The sequence below is a fragment of the Panthera leo genome, chromosome F2 (genome assembly GCF_018350215.1).
Source record: "Panthera leo isolate Ple1 chromosome F2, P.leo_Ple1_pat1.1, whole genome shotgun sequence".
In the NCBI taxonomy this organism is placed as follows: Eukaryota; Metazoa; Chordata; class Mammalia; order Carnivora; family Felidae; genus Panthera; species Panthera leo.
Genome location: NC_056695.1, coordinates 41,851,807 through 41,876,764, shown reverse-complemented (window position 1 = coordinate 41,876,764; position 24,958 = coordinate 41,851,807). Strand labels below are relative to the sequence as shown.

The 24,958-nt window shown below is 38.0% G+C and overlaps 1 protein-coding gene, 1 long non-coding RNA gene and 1 other non-coding gene across 4 annotated transcripts in view; 2 read left to right on the top strand and 1 right to left on the bottom strand.

Annotated features, from left to right (window-relative positions):
• Positions 1-1,769, bottom strand: part of LOC122211099 — a 33,966-nt gene extending 32,197 nt beyond the window's left edge. Inside the window, exon 1 of the long non-coding RNA XR_006198492.1 lies at positions 1,342-1,769. This is a non-coding gene — a long non-coding RNA (uncharacterized LOC122211099). The remainder of the gene's footprint in view (positions 1-1,341) is intronic.
• On the top strand, positions 1,408-1,489 carry TRNAS-AGA. The gene has a single exon. It is a non-coding gene; the product is annotated as a tRNA-Ser (tRNA).
• A 192-nt stretch (positions 1,770-1,961) lies between the features above and the next one.
• CFAP418 (cilia and flagella associated protein 418) lies at positions 1,962-24,599 on the top strand. Of its 2 annotated transcripts, XM_042923766.1 has the most exons (6): positions 1,962-2,140; positions 7,381-7,468; positions 11,202-11,266; positions 11,809-11,874; positions 19,351-19,446; positions 23,034-24,599. In XM_042923766.1, exons 1-6 carry the CDS (start codon positions 1,986-1,988, stop codon positions 23,185-23,187), a joined length of 624 nt encoding a protein of 207 aa, XP_042779700.1. In that variant the 5' UTR covers positions 1,962-1,985; the 3' UTR covers positions 23,188-24,599. The 2 variants fall into 2 exon arrangements, with proteins under 2 accessions (XP_042779700.1, XP_042779701.1); XM_042923767.1 differs by lacking the exon at positions 19,351-19,446.
• Positions 24,600-24,958: the final 359 nt, after the last annotated feature.

The window sequence follows — 24,958 nt, the reverse complement described above, 5'->3', positions numbered from 1 at the left end:
GAAATCAAATCATTAATTTAAGCCTGTTAAACTGGATGGCGACTGTGCATTACTCCCCCTGGAACCCACGTTGCAAGGGCAACTTCAGTATCAAATGGCTTACTCCTGTCTTTCTGCTGGAGGCCATTTCCGAGTACAATCACCTAGTAAGGCAACTTGGAGGGGGGGCAAGGGAGGGGAACTTTAAAGAACTGAGTAGAAAATCAGACAGTATGTCAGGATTCTTATGGCTAAAACAAAGCTGCAGGGAGAATAAGCAGGGCAGCCCTACGGATAAGAGGAGTGTTGCCTTGCTGGGAATATTCAGTTGGTCTGATAGTAACATTAGTAGTTGCTGGTAGATGCTTGACAATCAGCTCTTATGGAGGAAAAAGCCATGTTTTATAGCATTTGCAATTTCCCTGGTGTTATTACACCCATGAAGGCTGATTTCAAACTACCCAAAGTGATATCCCTGCATGAGATTCACCGTAACAACCTCTGTATATTTCACAGACATAACTAATCTCAACAGCATAAATTATAATAAAATGTGGGGAAATAACTAGACTATGGTGAATTTTGAGCATTACTGTTGTTTTTAGTGTCATTATTTTAATTGTAAGTTTATATAATTTAGTTCTAATTAATGGTTGCATTTAACAATTGGCTCCCAAAATTCATAAAAATATAAAGGTGGGCTCTAGTGAGCAGGTACCATTGGCTCCAGCACACCACTGCATTTTGTTCTTCAGGGACATTAAAGACATTTTAAACAAACAACAAACCAAATAAATGAAGCTACTAAATCACCTGGATCAAACTATTTTCAGGGATTCCAAGGGTTACACTGTGAGTAGTATTTACAGGGATACCATTAAATGACAACACCTTATATTTGTATCACGCATTACACTCTTTAAGTTTAGGGCACAATGGGACAGTCTGATCCTGCGTAGTGAATTTAAATCGGTGAGTAATAATAGCATTCTAGTGTCTGGTGCATGAAAAGAAATTCCTGGGAGCTATCTGTACAAGAGAGAAGTGTAAGGAAGGAACTGGGAGCCAGGCAAGGAAGCCTAGAGCTGGCCAGAGCCCCTAGGTTCCAGATTCCGTCCCGGAAACGGCTCCATTACTGAGAAAGCAGGTGTACGTTATAGTACCAGGCTTTCCTAGCTCCCTCCTGTTTTCTGACTCTAACTTAAGAAGTCATACTAGAACTCAGTTTTTTCTGATAGAAAAGAGTTGGACGGGATATCCTCTAAGAATCCCTCAAAAAGATAAATTAGAACCATAACATTCAAATACGCTTTTATCTGACAGAACAGCTTTGAATGGTTTTTCTCCCCGATCCAAACATACCTGTTACACTGTACACACTCGTGTGAAGAGTCTACATAGATCTCACTGCCAAAATTAACAGCAGCAGTAGTCGTGGCCGAGTGGTTAAGGCGATGGACTAGAAATCCATTGGGGTCTCCCCGCGCAGGTTCGAATCCTGCCGACTACGGGAAGGTGAACTTTTGCTGCCGATACTTGTTTTCGTTTCGGAGAGTTCTTCCCAGTGTTACCCGCAGATTATTTAAGGAATTTTGAACGGTTGGAATACAATGGGGACCCCAGTGGGACCGTAAAAGGAGCGCGTGAGGGAGCTAGGGTGTCGCGTGATTGTGTTACAACCTGAGCCCAGGAGGGGGAGACGGAACAAAACACGCCAATATGGAGCGAAGAAAAGCAAAGCGTCGCGAGGTCGCGCAAAAAGGTACAGCTCCGACCTCCGGCCCCGCGAGCTGGCCAGCTCCGACAGGACTCGAGGACCCCCTGCGCCCTTTTGCGCGAGCGCGTCAGCGTCCCGGCCTCTCGGACGCCTGGGCTGCCTTGGGACGACAAGCGCATGCGCGGGAGTGGCCGCGAGCGAGAGCGCGAGCTGTAATATCCTCGCGTTGCCCCTGGAAACCACCCGGCGCTGTCGCGACGTGAACGGGAGAAAGACGTAACGATTCAAGATGGCGAAGGACCTGGACGAGCTCTTGGATGAGGTCGAGTCCAAGTTTTGCAGACCAGACCCACTCAGACTGGGCATGGTGGAGCGGCCCAGAGGCTGCGTCGGCGGCATCCTCAGCAACGACCGGAACCAAGCCGAAGCGAAAGAGAATCTCAGGTTAACAGGCGGGAGGGGTGAGCTGTCCTGGTAAAGCCTGCTACACGCCCTAAAGCCGCCCGCTGCCCACGATCTCCAGCTCCTCTCCCTAGTCGGGCCGAGATCCTCAGCTCCCACTCCTAGGGCAGCATACACGTCAATTCCCTGTCCGAGAGGATTTGGGCATTTCTTAGCAAGGACCAGCGATCCGCCCGTGAGAGCCCTCAGCCAGTCTCTTTCACCTAGACAGGTCCCGGGGGCCCAAATGGAGCGGGGGAGTGCGAGGTGCAGCTTTGGGGTCCTCTCCTGAGACCCGCCCTAGAGGGCCACTCTGACCAGGGTGTTTGCCTTAGCGTGAGTCCTCATCCCACTGTAAGATTCGTTCGTGCAGAGAACCTCAGTCTATCGCCTCTGACCCAATTCCCCAGGCAGAATAATCCTTGGGCCGGTTGTTCGAGAAAACGATTCCGTTCTATACTGTGTCATCATTAGCTCATTTTTTTTAAACTCAGAGAAGTGAGTAATATTAAATTTTGGATAAATAGTTAATTATTGTAAATACAATGTTAGTACAGCCACCTATCTTCTCCCAGTGGCCCCCAGGTAAGGGTCTCAGGGAATCTCAGGCATCCAAATTGAAATTTCAGGAGACTTCTTAAGTATTCTGGGTTTCGATCCTAAAAACTACCTTTCAAATTTGTCCATCTTTTTGATTCTGTATAATCGTGAAATAATAAGACTTCTTTTTCCTCAATCCCAAAAAGTCAAAATTTTTGTGTCAGAATGAATATTGCCCTTCAAAGTGATGACCTGGGAATCTCTGTAGTGACTATGTTGGAAATGTTTGTGTAATTACACAGAGGCAGCTTTGGAACAACTCAAGAAAGTCATTCTTGTCAATTTATGTCTGAGTCTGTAGTTTGGTTTTGTTTGGCCTTGATGTACAGGTGCATGATTTCCCAGAAGTATTTACCCAACATTGGTACCCAAATTATCCGACCTAACCTCTAGTGACATTTGTTTATAAAAATTGACCCTCAGAAGATAAAAACATTGAAAAGATTCTAAAGTTCAGAAACAAATTCTAAAAATTAGTTAAGTACTGGGCAGTATTCTAAAAAAACAAATGTAGAGCCAACTAAAATGACTACTTTGAAGGGGCTAATACTTATTTGACTGAACAGTTATGCAAATATCACTCGTTAATTTATATATTTTTGCCTTGTATGCTGGAGGTCTTATGTACTCATTCCCAGTACATCCCACCGTCCACATTCCACAGCAATGTTATTTTGCAATTTCTTTGGTTCTTTTTATTCATTCCTTTGGGGGATGGAGAGAATTTATCAAAGAGCTTTCCAAAGCCTTCATCTTAGGAGAGCTAGCATGCAGATGGATAGGATGTCTTGGAGCATGCTGCTCAAAATAGAAAGGGCTGCTAAGGTGGATCCTCTTTAAAAACGGGTCCTTTATGCCTCTCCATGGCCTGTTCTTGAACTACTAAAATCCATCCATAATGTTTCTAGCATCCCACCCCATCTTACTACATCAAATTTTTAAGTAATACTTTTATAAAAGCTGTAGCAAACCAGTACTGCTGTTATTTGTGTGTTAAAACTTTTCATCTGGCCATGTACTTGTAAAGGTAAATTATGCAAAAAACAGCAGCAAAGGCCCTAAACCTAAAACCAAATACAGTCCCTACCTGGTATATGAGGTCAAACATTAAAATTTTATCATGAGCCAAAACTGATACTAAAAATTAGGAACCGGGGCACCTGGGTGGCTCAGTCGTTGAGCGTCCGACTTCAGCTCAGGTCATGATCTCATAGTCCGTGAGTTTGAGCCCCATGTCAGGCTCTGTGCTGACTGCTCAGAGCCTGGAGCCTGCTTCAGATTCTGTGTCTCCCTCTCTCTCTGTTCCTCTCCTGCTCTCACTCTGTCTCTCACTCTCTCAAAAATAAATAAAAAATTTTTTTAAATGTTTAAAAAAAATTAGGAACCTATTTATATTATGAATTTGTTAACAGACTACCTGTCAATTGTACAGCAATGTAGCCAGTATCTCTTCCCCTTATAAGAGTTAAAATACTGAAATTGTCTCTTAAAATGATAGCTCCACAAATAATAAATGACCATGCTACATCTGGATACCAGGAACAACTGCTTATGTAAGAGGTCAAAACCTATACAATTTGTTGAAGTATTCAAAATGATAAAGAGAAGGACTGGTTAGTTTAAAAAAAAAAAACTGGGTTGAACTGCAATAGGACTAAAGTGGTTCAGGATGATACAGATGGGAATATTTATAGATAATATCATAACCTCCTAGATGATAGCTATAATAATAGCCAACATTTATTGAGTCATTTATATATGCTAAGTGCTTTGTATGTGTCATATCATTTAATATCCACAACCCTGTGAGGTAAATAATATTATTATCCCCATTTCACTGACCAAACTAAGTAAAAGTTACTTGCCCAAGGTCATATTTCCAGGTCTACCAGGATATTGTAGATCTAGATTTAAGCTTTTATATATACCGTTTACATTTAATTTGGGTCTCAACTGTTTATGTGTGTGTGTGTGTGTGTGTATATATATATATATATATATATTTTAGAGTATGCCTTTTACTTTTGACAAAAACTGTATCTTTAATCAAGATTAGAATATAAGAAGCCAAGTTGGGGGGGACCAATAAGTGTTTATTAACCTTTGATTAAGATTATTGTGGGGCGCCTGGGTGGCTCAGTCGGTTACGCATACGGCTTCGGCTCAGGTCATGATCTCACAGTCTGTGGGTTCGAGCCCCGCATCAGGCTCTGGGCTGACAGCACAGAGCCTGGAGCCTGCTTCGGATTCTGTGTCTCCCTCTCTCTCTGCCCCTCCCCTGCTCATGCTCTGACTCTCTCTGTTTCAAAATTAATTAAAAAACATTAAAAAAAAAAGATTATTGTATTATAGGAATGCCTCGTGGCTCAGTTGGAAAAGCATGCAACTCTTGATCTTGAGGTCATGAATTCAAGCCCCATGTTGGATGTAGAGATTACTAAAAAAATAAGTAAATGAACTAAAAAAAAGATTACTGTATTATAGCATCAAAAGACCAAAAAAAAGTATTATAGGGTCCATTAAAATTTGTATGAGTTCTCACTGAAATAATGGCATTCTTTTCTTCTTTTTTTCATTTCTATAATAAAGCATAGGCAATTGTATGCATCATGAAATGGTATAACAGACCAGACTCTTATGTAAGTGTGGATCTCTAGTAGTTCTATTGGGTTCATAAAGTTTGAGTGCATCTGATTCTTGAAACTGTGAATATCCTAAAAACTAAAGGAGGAGAGAATTTCAGGAGAACAACTTAGCAACCTGCTGTCATAAAAGAAATTGAAGGAGTTGGCCAAGGCCTCACAGCCTTGGGCATTTTTGAAAGATTAAATGGGGGTGGAACTGAAAACAGCCATTAAATTTAGTGATGTAGGCAGTGTTGACATTTGAGAGAAAAGTTTCACTACAGTTGAGGGATGTAGAGGCCAGAGACAGTATATTAAACCTGGAAAAAGTCTTAAATAGTTATCTAGATCTCATTTTTACAGGTAAAATATTTGAGGTTCAGAGAGGTTAAAAAGTTTAAACTAGGTCAGTAGCTCTCAACCAGTGATGATTTTACCACTCAAGGGCATTTGGCAATGTCTTGGCATATTTGTCACAACTGGGGAGGGGTATGCTACTGGCATCTATTGAGTAGAAGTTAGGGATGCTGTAAAACATCCTGCAGTGCACAACAGCCCTGCTTCTACCACCACCACCACCACCACCACCACACACACACACACACACACACACACACACACACACACCAAAGAGTGATGTGGTCCCAAATGTCAGTAGTTCTATGTTTGAGAAACCTTCACCCAGATCACCATCCCATATATTTGTGAGAGAGTAGAAATAATGGATATAGACTTCAGGAGTGAGTGAGAGGGTGGCAGCTCAAGAGAATTTTTGGAGTCCTGTATATATTTGTAAGTCAAGGGAACAAGCCAGTATAGAGTGGAAGAATTTAAGGGTAAAAGTTATAGAGGGAACAACTGAATAGGCAAAGCCTGGAGATAGATGGAATCAGACATTCAGTGTCTGGATTTTCTTACATTGGGTTAATTACTTCAGGCAATAACAAAGAAGGATTATAATCCTGAAGTTAAGAATTTTCAGGAGCACTTGGGTAGCTCAGTTGGTTGAGCATCCAACTCCTGATTTCAGCTCAGGTCATGATCCCAAGGTCATGTGATCGAGCCCCACATCAGGCTCTGTGCTGAGTGTGAAACCTGCTGAAGATTCTCTCTCTAAAATAAATAAATAAATAAATAAATAAATAAATAAATAAATAAAAGAATTTTCAGAGTAGATACATTTCTGAAATCAGTCTGAGTAAACTTATCTTCTAAAATATATACTCTAATGGTCTAATGAAGTTATGAAGTTGATATAAAGCATCTGTAACAAACTCTCAAAAGAGTTCCTCTTGTTTAGCATTAGGTGTGCGGACTGCCCTAGATTGAATTCCAAACCTCTCTTCCCACTAGTTGTATGATCTTGGGTGAGTTTCTGAATTTCTCAGTCCCTGCTTCTTCATCTATATAGTAAGTATTCAGTAAATGTTAGCTATTACAGAGTTTTGTGCAGTAACAGTTCATATCAATAATCCTGTGATGGCTTTCCCTGCACAAAGTAGAAAGGTAGTTGAGATATTCTGTCAAGTGAATGCTCTTGATAGATAGATAGATAGCATAGATAGATAGATAGATATAGATCATTTGATTATATAACATTCAGCTCCTGTAGTTAAGAGATATGGTTATTGACTTACAATGGAACTCTTAGGGAAACAATTAGAAAGACTAATTAAAATTATCTTTGTTTATAATTCTCAGGTTCTACTTATAATTGTACGTATCTTGTGTTCTTTAAATAAGTGGTTGATGTAATTTAGAAAGGTAATGCCCAGCTTTCTCTTGAATATAGCTTTAAATGTCTTATTTTAAGTGTGAAATAGTAAAGTACATATGTGAATTTGTACCTGATAAACTGCATCTTTGTGTCAACAGTCTTCAACTATGTCTATAGAAGGAAAATAATTAACGTCACATTTATCCTCCTGTTATCAACTCTAATAATAAACCAATTAGACAAAATTCTTCTGATACTGACTGACTTTATCTGCACTTAAGCTTCAGCTGTTTTGTTTTCAGATCAACAGAAACATTTGCAAAAGAAGATGATCTTGACAGTCTTATTAGTGAAATATTTGAAGAGCCCAACTTTGACAAAAAACCTTTTGTAAGTCAAGTATTATAAATGTGCAGTAATTCTTTCATTATTTCAAGACATGTTTAGAATAGTCTGTAAATGTATAGAATGCACAAGTATCTGTAGTCCTTTGAATTCTGAGAAATACAATTATTTTAAAGGAATTATTCTACTCAGAGTTATAGAAAAAATAAAATACTAAAAACTCTCAGTATGTGTTTCGCTGTTCATTTGTCAGCATTTCTCAGCAAGAATGAAACTAGAAAAGCTGATAGAGCAGAAGTCAGCTCACAGATGAAATAGGTTTCTTACATTTATTTGTATACTCTAAGAACACTTTTCTAAAAGACTGAAAACGGGTACCTGGGCATCAGATCCTTGATTTCTGCTCAGGTCATGATCCGGGGTTGTGGGATTGAGCCCCATGTGGAGCCCGTTTAAGATTGTCTGTCTCTTGTGTTCTTCTCTTGTGTGTCTGTCTCTTGTGTCCCTCTACCCCTGTCTCCCTGCCCCTCTCCCCTATCCGTGCTCTGTCTCTCTAAAAACAAAATAAAAATAAATAAAAGATTGAAAACAGCTTTAATTATAGAAATATGCTTAATGTTTCAGATGCAATGACATTGCTGTTATCCCATGAACATGTACAATGAGTACATTGTTTGTATTTTAATGTTTAAGTGCTTTTCTATCTATCAACTTTATAAAAAGCTTATAAAATAATATAACAGCCAGCTATATACTTACCACCCATAGTGAACATATCTTAATGTTTTGTCATATTTGCTTCTCTGGATTTATTTTTAAAGAAATAAAAATTATAGTTTAAGAACTCCAAATCCTACTCTACTGCCTTCCTTCCCACAGGTAACCTATCCTTTCCATCTATACTTTTATATTTTAATTACATACTTATATAATCCTAAACCATTTTAACTGATGTACAATAGTCCATTATGTAATTCTGCCACAGTTTGTTTACCCACTTCCCTGGTAATAGACCTTTAGATTGTGACCAGTTGTTGCATTTAGGAACATTGCTTCTTCAAATATTCTTTGCATGGCTTCTTTTATCCACGTACGAGAGTTTCTCTAGGGTGTACAAACCTAGAGGAGGAATTGCTAGGTCATAAGGTGTGCTTATCTTCAACTTTTCTACCCATTGCCAAAATGTTTTCTAAAGTGACTATACTATTTCTATTGTGGCCAGCAGTGGATGAGAGTCTGTATACATTAATTTTTACTGGTTTGGTGAAAATACATTTGTGAAATTTAAGAGAAGGAGGCCAGATGGAAGTCTAAATTACAAGGACCACGAAGGGAAAAAAAATCTAAGAGATAAATATAATACCAGGGGCACTTGGGTGGCTCAGTTAAGCATCTGACTCCTGATTTCAGCTCAGGACATGATCTCATGGTTCATAAGTTGGAGCCCCACATCAGGCTCTCTGCTATCAGTCACAGAGTCCACTTCAGATCTTCTGTCCCTCTCTCTGCCATTCCCCTGCTTGTGTGCTCACGCTCGCTTGCTTGCTCTCAAAAAATAAACATAAAAAAAAGAAAGAAAAATATATTATCATAGAGGGCTTTTTTAATGTTTGTTTATTTTTGAGAGAGCACAAGCTGAGGAAGGAAGAGAAAGGGAGACAGAATCTGAAGCAGCTCCAGGCGCTGAGCTGTCAGTGCAGAGCTCGAACTCACAAACTGTGAGATCATGACCCAGGCCAAAGTCAAAGTCAGACGCTCAACCAACTGAGCCACCCAAGCGCCCCTCAAAGAGGCTTTTTTTTAAGGGGGAAAATTACTAGGCAGTGGTGGTGGTAAGGATACAGGTAAGAGCCACTTTTATTTTTGGTAGCCAGACTAAAAATCAAATGACTAGTATAGAGCTTAAGATCTTTATTTCTCTAAATTTAACATTTTCTGTTCATAAGCAGATGGTAAATTAATAGGCTGATGATTAACATATCAAATCAAACATATCAAACAAATAGGCTGTTGATTAACATATCAACATAGTAAGAATGATGAGTACTCTGCAAACAAGACTGCATCATAAATGCCAAATAGCAATGCTAATTTAATCAATAGTAGGATAAAACTGCATGATGTTCTTGTTATTCAAGGATCATCTGAACAATTTGTTACTAAGTACCATAGGACATGTATCTGTATGTGAGGTACTATCTCTTTAATTCAAGACAGTTCAGAAGGAGACGGAAATACTTCTCTGCTTTGGCTTTAAAATACACTAAATTGTGGGGCGCCTGGGTGGCGCAGTCGGTTAAGCGTCCAACTTCAGCCAGGTCACGATCTCGTGGTCCGTGAGTTCGAGCCCCGCGTCAGGCTCTGGGCTGATGGCTCTGGGCTGATGGCTCTGGGCTGATGGCTCTGGGCTGATGGCTCTGGGCTGATGGCTCGGAGCCTGGAGCCTGTTTCCGAATCTGTGTCTCCCTCTCTCTCTGCCCCTCCCCCGTTCATGCTCTGTCTCTCTCTGTCCCAAAAATAAATAAAAAAAAAAAGTTAAAAAAAAAAATTTTTTTAATACACTAAATTGAAATAATAATTTCTACAATTGTGGGTAGATGAACTTCTTTGCATTTTTTCTGATACTCCTTTTTTTTAGTTATTGTATCCAGTTCTCCAGATCGTGAGGGGAAAAAACAATCTAAATAAACTTCTGGAGGAGGGCAGATCTATGTAAAACATGGATTGGGTGAGGAAGAGAGGTGTCTTTGAAGAGGTATCTGTGCCCACCTTATTCTTAGCAGCTCATCTTCCAGAGAAGAGAGCACTGCTTCCTCCCCCACTGCTCACTCCTATTGAATTTCTGAACTGCTCTCAGACCCACACAAGAAAGCCCGAGAACAACAAATACTGTGCGTGCAAGCCTGGATGGTACATGAAACATGTTCCCCCAAATAAAAAAAAAAAGACTCATCCACGTTTTTATCTTTTAGGCACGCATCAAAAATTTTTCCAGTTCTGTTTAACATCAAATAAAAAAGAAATAGTGAAACAAAATACTTCTGCCTCCGTTAAATTTCCTCACCTACTAGGTAAAATAAAGGCATGTCTCTGCATAGTTTAAATTGCATTTTCTCCATCTTACTTCCTTTCCTTGGCGGTGGTCCTGGTATGTGGTTGGTTTATGTTGTTTGGTACCATATACCAGTTAACACTTAATAAATGCTTGCTAATAATGATGATGTTATGTAACCATATAGGAACTACTGTATGGTTGTAACTAGGTAGTTCTACAATTTCCTTGAATGTCTATTGGTTGGTACCATTCCATTTGATCAAAATTAATATTTCTGAAGTTACCCAGGAGTTTGGTTAGTTTATTTTCAGTTCAGGTGAGTACCATTTACAGCCTTTAAAAATGAGTCTGAGGTTTTTTTCCTCCTCAATTGAATTTTTCCAGGATGAAGTTTTAAATAGCAGGTCCTTCATATTAAATCATTGAACTTAGTATTAACTGAAGAGTTATAAAGTGACTCTAAATCTTAGCATGCTAATAATGGCAGTATATCAGTTTCCTAGACTAAAAGCTGAGTAATTTACAAATTCCTTAGGGAGGTCTACTTCCCTTTTGCCTTTAAAAGGTTTTGATCATTGTTTTTATTTCAGTAACTTTAAAATTATACAAAATTTTTATTTAAGTCATTTAAAAAATATTCTTGTTATAAAATAAAGAATATTAGATTTTATGTTAGAATTCTTCAAGTTACCCTTGGCCTTTATTGTTTTGTTTTTTTAACAGAAATTAAAATCTAAATCTTCAGGTAACACATCTGTCAGAGCTCCCATTCAAGGCCTTGGTAAAAGGTAAGTTGAGATTGCTTTAGTGAATTATACACACTAGTGAGCAAACACTATGAGCATAGTCTAGTAGATTTTGTAAGCATTTAAACAACAGTGACATTGAACAACAAAGCACTGGTTGGTTTTCAAGAGAAAGACCAATAGCAATATCTTCGGTGTTCTTACGGTCTGTGACCCCACAGTGTAAAAGAACTTGAATGGAAGATTATTGCATTGTAAATAATTTTCTGCCACATGAAAAAAAAAATAAGTGTGAACAGTTCCTCAAAATTAATGTTCTGTTATATTCTTCAGTGTTTACTTTGTCCCTTATATTATTTGGCAAACACATTTTTCTGTGACTCATTTTAACTCCTTGAGTTTTCCGGAATGTACAGGTTATATCCAATAACACAATGATCCTGGAATAAATACCTCTTCTTTGAAAGTTAGCCTGATCAGGAAAATATACTATTTGATTACAAGTATATAGAGTCAATGAGGCCAAACTCACTTCTCATGTTTTTTTATTGTAATTTTTTCTCCCATCTATTGAACACGTCTAGCTGCAGCCCAGTGTACCTTGGTGGAAGCACTGCTCCATGTGGAATTGGAACAAATACTTCACAGAGGTAGGAGGTCAGAAATAGATTATCTTTCTTAACTAGGTTTTTCCCAGTTGATACCCTGTCCTTAAAATGTAGCTCTTCTCATCTTGGCATCCAACTGTTTTGTAATGAGAGGTGTATTTTATGAGTCAGGTTAAGAACACTGTACTGAAATGTTTGTTATTCTGGGCGATAGCTGTTGACAGCTGTGATGTTGGGTGTGTGCTGTTCATTGTGTTGATGCCCATTTCTAAGCCCCACTTGAAGTGCCTGGTTCACTCCCATCCAAGTCTGCTTTCCACAGGACACCAAGAGAGAGCTTCCGCCTTGCCATTTTTGCCTTCTGGGCAGTAGAAGCCAGTGGATGAGACAGGCAAATGTGTCCGTGCAGCTACATGATGTGTTACCCACTATCTTGGCCAAACAGCATAAGAAAGCTGGGTCTTCAGTACCCAGAAAGTTCTCAAACATAGTCGCTTGATTTTACATGCTTAAAAAGCAGAAACCCTCCTTTCTTTGTCTCTTCCCCACCCCTTACACCCACTGTCTCATTCATTACTTCTTTCAGGACAGTCTTATGGTCCTGATACCACCCACCCCATTACTGCTAGCATAGTCCATCATCATTGTCATAATGTAGGGAAACAAATTGGTTTAAGCATATCTTTCTGTTGTCCTGAGACTGTTGATTCTGTTTTTGCAGAGGCCTGTTTGTCTAGATTATTATATTTTGTCTAGTCATTTCTAAAACACTTTTCTACTTTCTGTTAATTTTTTAAGAAAAAAAAGAATGAGATATATAATTGCATGTTGACCACATTTTAGGAGGAATAATGGTTATATTGAATAATAGAAGTGGGATCTAAAACGTCATTGTAGGAGGGTTTGTAATGGTGCTGGCCTAGATCCTAGGAAGCCTAGAAAGAAAGGCCATGGGACTGAAGGGAGGTTGGGAGTGTGGGGAACCCTGTATTGGAAACACCAGGCAGCAGAATGGCTCAGATGGGCTACTAGAAGTCCCCCAGGGTGCTGTCTGCTGTAAGGGCTGTAAATAACAATTAATAGCACTTGAATCATTGTGCGTTGAGGGCCATCTATTCAAAGAATTAGAAACACAAGCTGGCCCTCACAGAAGAGTACAGTCTGCTTGCTGGCAGTCCTTACTTACCCATGTGGAGCCACTGGGACTTGTCTCCGTGTTTCCAGACCACACTCCCTCCAACCCCAGCTTCTCTCAGATCACCTAGGAACTGCAGTAGTTTCCCCGTTACCACCCACTCCTTCTTCTCTAGCTTCACCCATATATAACATGAAGGATAATATCCCTAACATATTCTTTTGAGCACATCTCCCCTGTTCAGAGGGAAAATGAAAGCTACCATTCATCTCACATTAACTCTAGAGTCATTATTTGCTTTGCCAGATCGTGTTCTTCCTGGCTTCACCTCCAGTAAAAGCCGGGTTAGGATACTTCACTTCCACCAGAACATTTGTTATCCTCTACTTTCCACTTACATTTTTCTGCCTCTGAATGTTTTTCATATTTATTCCTTTTTCTAGAATGACTGTCCTTTCTAATGTATGTCCTTGCTGTCTTTGCTTATCTACAAATTTTTTTCTCATTCTATTTGAGCTTCTTTTTTCTTTTCTTTATATGATATTCTTAAAATGCCCAGCATGTCCCAGCCCTTATGCTAAATACTAGATGCCAAAAATAATAAATACATACATACATGCATACATACATACATACAACCCTATCCAGGAGAGGAACTGGTAAAGAAGCAAATGATGACCCCTGCAGAGCATGAAGAGAAAGGGCCCTGATGGCAGAATGCCTGAGTTCAGATCCTTCACTGTGCCACTTGCGAGATGGGAAGCCTTGAGAGAAGGGATCTATCTTCTAAAACTTCATTTTCCTCACCTGTAAAAACTGAACATACTCCATGGAGATATCGTGAGGATTAAATGCAATGGTACATTAGAGTATGCCGATGGTGCAAAACATAGCTAAGATACTTTGAGTAATAGTTTGCAATTATTTGTGGGTCTTTCTCAAATGGCAGTGCTGCTAATCCTATATTTTCCTACTACTTTTCCATTTTATCTCAGGAAATATGTATCAGTGTTTACTTACAGGTGTCTTCTGATTTTACAAATGGTCTCTAAGATAATACATTCTGGTTCACTTCCAAAAAGTAAATATTTCATGAAGATTTTCTTTTATATAGTGTTTTTTACATGTACTTTGGTTCTAGCACAGAAGAGTCTTGCTCCAGATGGAATTTAAGTAGACAAAAGAACAGCCTATTTTTATACCTGGAGGATCCTATTAGATAATATTGACCCATGAGCATGCCAATATCCATCAAACCCCTTCCTACTTTCTGCACAGCTACAAAAGGAAAAAACACATACTGTTAGCATATATATGCATAGATAAATGTTTATATTCATGGATCTTTTCTTCCTTACCATTACAAAGATACCCTCATAGACCATCCTCTTCATAACACAGATCTATACCCACAGGAGGGTAAGGATAGACCTGTTCATATGCATGTAAAACATTTTATGTGTGAAGTACTTTATGCTGTCCAGAGCACTGTTTTAAATATGCTTATTGGTTCAACTCCACAGGAAAAAAACCAGGATGCAAAGAGAGCAAGATTTTTTAACCCCATTTTATAAATTAGGAAGTTGAGACACTGGTGTCAAATTCATTGAACACATATTAGCCACCTGTTTACTAGGTCCTAGGTTGTCAGTGATAAATAAATGCACACTTCTCTGCCCTCAGTGAGTTATCAGTCTAGATAAGAAAGACTTTAAATAGGTAATTCCACAAATAAGTATTTAATTTCCATGTAATACATAATTTGAAGGGAAAGTGCAGGGTACTATAAGCATAGATAATTAGCACCCAGTTAATAGGAAGGGTTAGAGAATGCTTCCCTAAGCAAATAACATTTAACCAGACTAGAGTATGAAAAATGAATTAGCAAAGAGAGGAGACCATTAGAGCCAGAGGGCACATGGTGTTAGATGATCCCTGAGCTGGGAAGGAGTTTTGGAGTAGCACAGGACAGCCAGGTGAGCTGGAGCATAGTGAGTGGGGGAGAGAATGGTTCTTGATGGGGCTGGCAAGGTAGTTGAGGGACATTTTTGTTTGGGGTCCTGTAGCCCTCTGGAGGATTTTAGAAAATGTATTGATACATGCAGTGGAAGCCATTAGTTGTTTTGTTTGTTTGAGGAAGGGGGACTGGATTTTGTTTTTAGCAGATGGAGTGACAATCGTATTTGTATTGCTAAAGGAAGTCATTTTGGCTGCTGAATGGAACATAGATAAGAAGTTGGAGGGACAAGACTGGTGAGGACACCAGGAGACCAGTCAGCAGGTAGTAGTTATGGGGCTCCAGGAAAGAGACAGTGATGGTAGCTGTAACCTGAGTGGTGACAGTAGCTGTAGGGAAAAGGTGTCATGTCTATGCTATTTAGAATCTAGAACTGACAGAACTCAGTGTTTAAATGGCTATGGGAATTAAGAGAGAACATTGTCAAGAATGACACCCCAAGTAATGTGCCTTGCCAAGGTCACAAAAATTATTACAAATCAAGGACTCAAATATGTAACGTGTTCTTGGCCTATGATGCTTTCTAGTATACCAGTTTGCAGAAGACCATGTAATATATGCAAAAGGGATGAATCTTGGATGTTTTTTCTATTGCTGCTACTGTCATTTTCCAACTGCCAAACATCAAGGCTTCCTAGTCCGCTGTGCATATCTGACAGGATTTAACTGAGAACCAGAGTCTAAGCAAAAGACTATATTGGACTGTATTTTGGGTATTCCCATCATGAACATCTTTAAAATTGTAAAGATTATACTTACTAACTGGACAAAAGGACAAAGCTGATGGTGACAACTTGGTATTTGAGTTCCCTCCACATTTTGGAGGAAGAATCCTGACAATTTATCTTTCATTAGAATCATGCCTTTTTTTTTTTTTTTTAGAGGTGCTCTAATATGTACATAGTTATGAGAGAGAAATGTATTTAAGCCCTAAAAATAAGCACTTATTTACATGCCAAGGGCATAAAGGAAATTGAGTCTAATTTTCCATATGTTTTATTTGTCTGATTTCTAGCTGAAGCTCTGGTTTGGGAGTAATGCTGAATGAATTTAGAGTGTAAAGATTTGAGTCTTTTACCCAGTTGGTGGAAAGAAGAAAGAGTAGTAGCAGGAAGCATGGTGGCATTAGTAAAGTATAGATAAAACCAAAGTGTTATTTTCAAGCCAGATCGAATTTTACTCTCCTATTTTTTAAACTACTTGTAAGACTGGATTATTTCATAGGCTGCTACTAATTATGATCTAATAGAGTGAATCGTAGCAGCAGAATGATTTCTTAGCTGCAAGTTAGTTTTATTTTTCTCACAGGGCAGTGTTTGTAGGAAAATGTGGTAGTGTGAGTAGATTTGAATAAACTACTAAATTTTAAATTAAATTAAAAAGCTATATTTAACATTATGGTTGAGATTTTACACATACAAAATGTCAGGAGATTCTAAATTATAGTTCCCGCAACAGCAATAATTTAGCCAAATTGCACATATGTATTAAGGCATTAAAGTTAACACTCTGTGCAATCATGTAATAAACTACATATGCATAAGAAAGCAAGTTACGGCAGCTTTGGGAATCATCATTTTGCATTTCCTGACTTGTACGTTCAAACTCCCAAGTTCAAATATGTACGAATGTAATTGTGTTAAATTTCCATATGTACAAATACAACCCTATAAATTGTTAACAGTTTGAAAGAAAATACAGAATTGTTTATGAAACTTGTATAGATTTTGAGTGTTTATTTTTTTATGAGTAATCATTTTTAAAATTAAAGCATTTATTTTCAAAGAAATTGTCAGCACAAAAAATATTCGCAATTTTGAAGTTACCATATCTGAATTTTAGAGAGAAGTGGAAATATATATAATGATGGGGTTTTTTTATTATTTTTTAATTGCAGATGTCTTGAATGCTTATTTTAAAAAATAAAAACGAAATTTAAAAATGTATGAAGAGAAAGGTAATAATCTTCTCTCCCCTCCATTCCCACTACCCCTGAGGCAGCCAGTGTTAGTCGCATAGTATATAACCTTCCACACTTTTCTCCATGTTCTTCCAAACCTGCAAACACCTATATAGGAAATTTTTTTGGTTGTTTTTACAAAAATAGGATCATGCCATATATGTTAACTGTGCACCTTACTTTAGACATCCCTCTAGGTCAATAGATAAATCTAATTCTCTTTATCATCCAGCTACCTAATATTCCGTAGTATAAATATATTTCATGTTGTTCAGTCTTTTCCCTTTTTAATAGGTATCCAGGTGCTATCCTGTTTTTGCCACTTCAGCAGTGCTGCAGTTCAGTACAGATTCTTGATAAATGCTTATATACTGATGTTTTTGTTTATATGTAATAGGTGCCCAAAAATGGGGTTGCTAGTGCAACAGCTAGCAATAATTTTGATTTTAAGATAGTGCTAAGATTTTTCCCAAAAGGTTATAGCAATTTACATACCCACCAGGAGTGTCTGAAAGTGCTAGATTAAAACATTTATTTGTGGTTGCTTTAAATTTTAATTATGTTATTTTTTAACTATTTAACAAACACTATGCCAGGCACTGTTATTAGCACTTTACCGGTATTAACTCATTAGGTCCCAATAATAATTCTAGGAGGTATAGAAGTATTCTTATTACCCCCATTTTATAGGTGGGAAACTGAGTCACAATGAAGTTTTTTGACTACAGCTAGTAAATAGTAGAATCACATTTGAAGCTAGGCAGTCTATCTCCACTTCTATACTATGATGCCTGTATTAGAGAGATTGAATATATTTTTAAGGGTTTTTTGTTGTTGTTGTCACTTGTAAGCACTCTTTTATAGCGTTAAGTATTCAGCAATGTGTTGAAAATATTTTCTTCCACTCTATCACCACTGGTCTTTTCACTTTGTTTTTGGTATCTTAAAGCCTCTTTTTATTTCCTTTTAATTTTTAGATGATCAAATGTGTATCTACATTTGTTTAATTTTTTTTAATGTTTATTTATTTTTAAGAGAGAGAGAGAGAAAATGAATGAGCGGGGGAGGGGCAGAGAGAGAGGGAGACACAGAATCCAAAGCAGGCTCCAGGCTCCAAGCTGTCAGCACAGAGCCCGACTCGGGGCTCGAACCCACAAAGACGTGAGATCATGCCCTGAGCTGAAGTATGGCACTTAACCAACTGAGCCACACAGGCACCCCGTACATTGATTCTAGTTTTTAAATACTTCAAACAGTGGAGGAAATGTCTTCTTTTTTAAAGTAAATCACAGTCACTATACAAATCAAATTGTTTGCAGCAGCAGTTCATAAGTATTTCCACATATTGTCATTTTACTCCTAAACTTACTGTGTAGTATGAGTTTTGAGAAACGTGACATTTCAATTCCTCACATTTTCAGTAAGCACCTAGTACCTGTTAAGTGTCATTCCAGTCATTCTACCCTCTTTCTCCTGTATCACCAGTGTTTTTCTTTTCTCTGCATCTTTACCATCAACATAAAAATATGCTTTTTTTCCTGGCTTCTTAAATATAACCTTCTCTTAACCCGTTTTCTTAACCACCTCTCACTCCCTTTAAAGAACCTGCTCAGATGTACTTCTCAGTGAGGCCTGTGCAGACTACTCTACTTAAAATTGCAATCCACTCCCTCCCGATACTCCCAATTTTATTTACTCTACTTATCATTTCAAAAACTGGAAGCACTTTTCACCTTATAACATACTATATTATTTAGTTATTATGAGTATTGTTTATTTCTTCTCTCATTAGAATCTAAGCTCCATGAGGACAGAGTATTACCAACACATAGTATGCTTTGGGTAAATATCTTTTAAGTGACTGAATGAATACATTATTGCCAAATAGTGGGGCAACTGAAGCAAGTAAGATACTGTCCCAGCATTTAAGTAGCTTATGGGGTGATAGATTTATTTCCATATAATGTGGCAAATTCTGTGATAGGGGCCCCCCTGGAATTTTCAATAGGAAGGGAAGCAACTTAAAGAAGTTATCCTAAGTGAAGATCTCCCTCAGACACAATTTGAAAACCACTGAACTAAAAGATCTGCACATCCCTTTTGTCTGTCTTATATCTGTACAGTATGCATGTGTGTGTGTGTTTCAGTATGTAAGATCTTAGTAAAATATGTAGGTTTGTACAGAAATCAAACCTGCAAGTATGTGCAGAAATTTAACCTGAAAATTTTTACCTGAAAAATAATCAGTCCTTTAGTTAAAAAATAAGATGTAATCACATTAATCTTTACTTTTCTGTTGTTTACTCAGTCATCTTAATATGTGGTGTATCCTATTAATAAATCACCAGAATTCCCTATTTAATTTTACCAGTAATCTTTAATGTACTGTTCTTTTTCTCTGAACAGAGCTTGTGACCATCTGCGTTGTGTAGCATGTGATTTCTGGGTAGTAAGCTACGACGACTTTATGTGGGACAAATCATGCGATTATCTGTTTTTCAGGTATGTTTCCAGAGAACTTCCCTCTGTGAAAAAACGTACCAGTATACCTTTTTATTTCTTATTTTGCTCTAACGTCTCTTGGTGGACTTGGCAAGATCATGTAGCCTCCACCTCTTGACCATTTCATCTCTCCATCTGCTGTCAGGCTATGTGATGATTTGTTACTTCTGGCAGGAGTGTAGAAAGAGCCTCCTCACTGATTTTTCTGCCTACCTTCTCTTCTTTCTGACCACCCTTTCCTTGCTGAGGATTAAAGCATAACTCTGAGTGTGCCATTCTCTTGCCCAAAAGTCTTCTGCTTATGGAAGCATGTCCAGGTTCCTTAGTACAGAGCAAGACGCTTCACAAGCCAGCCCCCATCTGTCTGTCATCCACCTTGCCCTTCCCCAGTTTACTTCTCACCTTCACAAGATTTTTGCTGCGTCAGAGTACTCAGTACTGCCATTTCTTCAGACAATGCAAGCTCTTCCCGTCCTGGGACACCTTCCCACCATCCCACCATTTATCTACTTAAACCTGAACTGCCCCTCAGGGTACAGTTCATTGCGTGTCTTCCATGATTCCCTCACTACTCCTGTCAACTTGGAAGTAATTTCGTTTTTTCCTGTGTCTCCACAGCACTTTGTACCTATCATAGCACTCACTGGAATAGAAGATTGAAAATCTTAGTTGGTATACGTCTGCCTTCCTCCTTGTGCTCAGGATAGTGTCTTACTCATATTTTGCAGTTTGCACATTCTTTTTTTTTTTTATGTTTATTTACTTTTGAGAGAGAGAGTGCACTGGTGCGAGTGGCAGACTCTTTTCAGAGAGAGAGAGAATGCACTGGTGTGAGTGGTAGAAGGGCAGAGAGAGAGAATCCCAAGCAGGCTCCTCGCTGTCAGCGCAGAGCCCGATACGGGGCTCAAACTCATGAACCGTGAAATCATGACCTGAGCTGAAATCAAGAGTCAAACCCTTAACTGACTGAGCCACCCAGGTGCCCCACAGTGTGTAAATTCTTGAATACTTACACCATACCTAACATTTTTAAGATGATGTAAGTTATAAAAATGTATCTGAATTGTACATCACATTTTCAAATAAAAATTAAGAGCTAAAAACTAATAAAAGGCATGCATTTTGCACCCCCCCTCCCCCGCCCAAACCTGGGCCTGAATAAGAATTGTATTTTCTGATACAAGTAATCAGAATATATTGCAGCTGTCTCCAGTAGTGAAGAGAAGGAAAAAGGTGAGAGTTTCTTCTGCACCTCTTTTGGCAGCCATTCTCACGTAAATCCATAGGAATATTCTCTACTTGAATTATTTTTAAACTGTCTCACATCAAACCGCTTTCAAAATCTTATGAAAACTTTGAATCCTCTCCACAAAACTTCAAATATACAAGTACATGGAAAAATTACAATTTGAGAGGTTTCACATTTCCCAACCCAAATAAAGCCTAGTAAAGTCCCCAAATCCCAGATCAGGTTAGCCCACTTGTTAATTCTAGAGTTGGAAAAGTTAGCTTGTGATTTCAGATCCATTTTGCCATTTCTGACTTTTCTCAATCCTGTGCTCTATACTAATTTCCGGTTAATGTAATGAGTGGTCAGTAACCCCCATATGTCACCATTATAAACCATAATTTTTTATAAAACTAGTGTAGAATAATAGAATGCATGTAGTATCAATCCTGGGATGAGCCCTCTGTGACTGAGTAGAGGGAGGTAAAATAGTGATGTATTCAGGGGGAAAGCTAGGAAATGGAAGATTTTTCACATTTGATGACCTAGCTGTCTGAATGAGGATGTGATCTACAGAAAGTAAAGGACTGGAGGGAAGATGAAACACTTGAGGAGGGTAGGGAATCACAGCTGAAGAAAAGCACAAGTAGGTGGTCACCAAAGAAGGCAAGTTAAAACGTTTGCAGGATGCCGTTAATTGCCTGACAGAACACAGGGAACCATTTATAGTGGTATCAGTCTGTACCTTGGTTTGTTTTATTGTCCTTATTTTATAGATGAGAGAAATAGTGTATTCTAGCTTTGACAAGTTCTGGAATTTTCAAAGAGAAGTATAAGCTCTATTTGATCATCCTGCCATAATAGCTAAATAAAATTCTTTTGTTTTTCTACTAAATCATTTTCTTTACAGAAAATTATATTTCTAAGCTTTTTTTTGTTTATTTTGAGAAAGAGAGAGAGAACAAGTGGAGGAGGAGCAGAGAGAGAAGGAGACAGAGGATCCAAAGCAGGCTCTGTGCTGACAGCAGAGAGCCCAACGTAGGGCTCAAACTCGCAAACCATGAGATCATGACCTGAGCCAAAGTCGAATGCTTAACTGACTGAGCCCCCCAACAGGGAGCCCTCTAAGCTTTTAAGATATGTGCTTCCTTAAAAAAATTCAGAATACATTAATTAGTTTCCTGGCTATTCATGATTCCTGCTCATAAAATCTCCAATTAAGGATTCAGTCAAGTATCAAATGTTAAATTTGTCACAATATATTACAGCTTGAATAAAGAACTTTTTTTTCTTCATTTAACCACTTAGTTTTCATTAAACACAGTTTTGTGGAGTTTTTTCCTTTCTGATAAAACTTAGATTATTCATTTCTTCCCCTAGTTTGCTGTAACACTTACCTAGTCAAAGTGTCAGTTTCCTGAAAACAAAGTTGGCCAGGAAAATCTCTGAGATTTTGTTAGGTTCAAACCTAAATTATGCCTGGGTTTAGTACAATACAGTACTGAGTATGGTGCCCACTGGCCACCAGAGGGCACTTTGTAGCCTGCCTTCCATTGCAGTGACCTCAAAAGTAATAGCACTTTTTGTCTCTTTTTTTAGTATTTATACTGTGTTTCATAATTTTGCTTTGTACTTTTTCATCACTTCATTTTGAATTTTTCCTTTTTTTCTGTTACATAAATTTGATACATTGATTATCATGAAAACCATAATTGATTTTCAGTTAATTAAACAAATTAACTTCTTTTTTTTTTATAGTAGCATCAAGTCAGATAGTTATCATTTTTTATAATGGTCCTGCCCATTGATTTAATTGTTTTAACATTACTGACAGGGGCTCCTGGATGGCTCAGTCAGTTAAGCATGCGACTTTGGCTTAGTTCATGATCTCACAATTTGTGAGTTCGAGCCCCATGTCAGGCTGTGTGCTGACAGCTCAGAGCCTGGAGCCTGCTTCAGGTTCTGTGTCTCCCTCTCTCTCTGCTCCTCCCCCAGCTCATGCTCTGTCTCTCTGTCTCTCTTAAAAATGAATAAACATTAATGCAGCATAGACATTTATTCTGTTGCTAATAGTATATCTTGCTGATAAATGAAAGATACAGTATTAGTTCAACAAATAGAAAAAACAGGCACTTTTTCTCTATTAATGAGAAATTGCTATAGTTAACCCATCAGAAGCCTATTGTCTTTATGCCTCTTATGTGCCTTCCACTGACCGTATTGCAGGCTTTTAAAAATATGGTATAGGTGAGTATTTGAGGTAGGAGATGAACCACCATCCCTCCTACTCTCTTCTCATATCATGTCATCTCTGATAAGACAAAGCCACTATGCTAAGATCTTCATTTTTTATTAATAGGAACAACATGCCAGAATTCCACAAATTAAGAACAAAGTTGGTAAAGAAGAAAGGAACACGGGCATATGCCTGCCAGTGCAGCTGGAGAACTATTGAAGAACTGACTGACCTTCAGACCGATCATCAGCTTCGTTGGGTTTGTGGTAAACATTAAGAATACAAACTTTTTGTGTTTAAACAAATGTATCCGTGAGAGCAATCTCCACTAATCGTCATCATATTTAGGTAAAGGTACATAGCAGTATCATGCCCTTTGGAAAAAGACAGGAAATTTCATTTAATGGCTATACAGCATAGATTTTCAAAGACCAAATGGACTTGAGAAGATAATGTGTCCAATAATTTTGGAATTATTTCTTTTCGATATATGGGCATTTTACTTAGTAAATAAGATAGCAGTTCATCCAAATTCTTTGCTAACCTATCTCCTGTTAAATGGAAGTTTAATTATGATGTTTTATACAAACATATAGCCATTCATTAGCAACTGCAGTATTAGTCACTGCTAATACATTTGCTAAATATTCCTCACGTATAATATTTAAAGGGGATAAAGCCAGCCAGTGTAGAGAGGTCACTGAGAGGTGTATACATCATCCCCTCCGGTCAAATCTATTGTTGCCAAAGATCATAATTTATACATGGCAGAAACCATGTGATCAGTGGCTCACTGAAGGATTTTTAGGAGTACTGGTATGCTGTAAATGAAAACACTGCCTATATCTGACCTTACCTCAACAACTCACAGTGATATGCATAATAATGATAAATATGTATTACTAGTTTTAACTTATTTCTTCTTTTGTTGATTTACATATCAAAAGTTACTTAGTTTGCTCTTTTAACAAATAATCCATTTATATATAAAAAAAATTTTTTTCGATGCACCTAAAATCACAAGGAAAAATCCTAATACAGATAGATCATTGTTAGATTTTTTCCAAGTACTTTCTAGCCTTCAGTGCCTAAAATTCCATCAAGTGAACATCAAGTAAGATATTTTCTCAGGCAGCCTGTTGATTTTTTGGTAGGATCAGGTTAATATATTATTTACTACAGGAGTGCATGAAAGAGAGATAAAGCATAATTGAACCAACAGGTGATCTGTTAGGCTTCTCCTTTACATCACTGAGACTTGAGAAACCCTACAATAGCAGCCCATTCAGGAAGTCAGTTACCTAAAAACTATCAGTTCCCAGCACCATCAAGAAATTTTGGGGGCTTTGCAATCTACCATAAGCTCTTTATTGCATGTGTCTAAGATATCAATCAAATGTATGACACAAGGTATGCTGAAAGAGAGTAATTGAAGCAAAGTTGTGATTGCTTAGTCTTAAGCTGAATCCATTCCAGTCACCTGATTCAAGTAAGAAGAAAGATCAGCCATTAAAATCCTTTTCCTAGCCGTGACACATTTGCTTACCTGTAAAACTTACTCTAGTAGGTCTAGCATTGCAACGGAACACATAGTGAACTCATAGTGGCAGATGCTTACATTTTTGTATTGACAATGTATACAGACCTTACTTACTTTATTTTTGAATAAAAAGTTTTTACTCCCTAAAATTTTATCTGTGTGTAATTATATGAGAAACAAGGGGATTTGATTGAGAAACCATTGGTCATAATGATGACGTTTTCTTTATATTCAAATGTGCAAATTTACTAAATCATTAATTTGAAATTTTTTTTCTTTTTTATTGTTTCATACCTATTCTATATCCTAGATACGTTGCTCATGTTTGGCATTCCATAACATAATTCCCCAATGTCAGAAATGTATATATGAGCTCACATTGTTGTTGGCAGTTGTACAATCTGTAATCTAAAATGTAGAAAGAATATTATGTTTGTATACTGATGGATAAATAATTTAAGCCAAAATGCAACTATTTTAGTAACAATGCATAAGAAAAGTATAGTTT

Bases quoted from the DNA above. Each gene is read 5' to 3' on its own strand.
- CFAP418 (XM_042923766.1), top strand. From the start codon at position 1,986: ATGGCGAAGGACCTGGACGAGCTCTTGGATGAGGTCGAGTCCAAGTTT. The intron at 11,267-11,808 runs GTAAGTTGAGAT...GAACACGTCTAG, and splicing joins ATTCAAGGCCTTGGTAAAAG to CTGCAGCCCAGTGTACCTTG. The intron at 11,875-19,350 runs GTAGGAGGTCAG...TTCTCTGAACAG, and splicing joins GGAACAAATACTTCACAGAG to AGCTTGTGACCATCTGCGTT.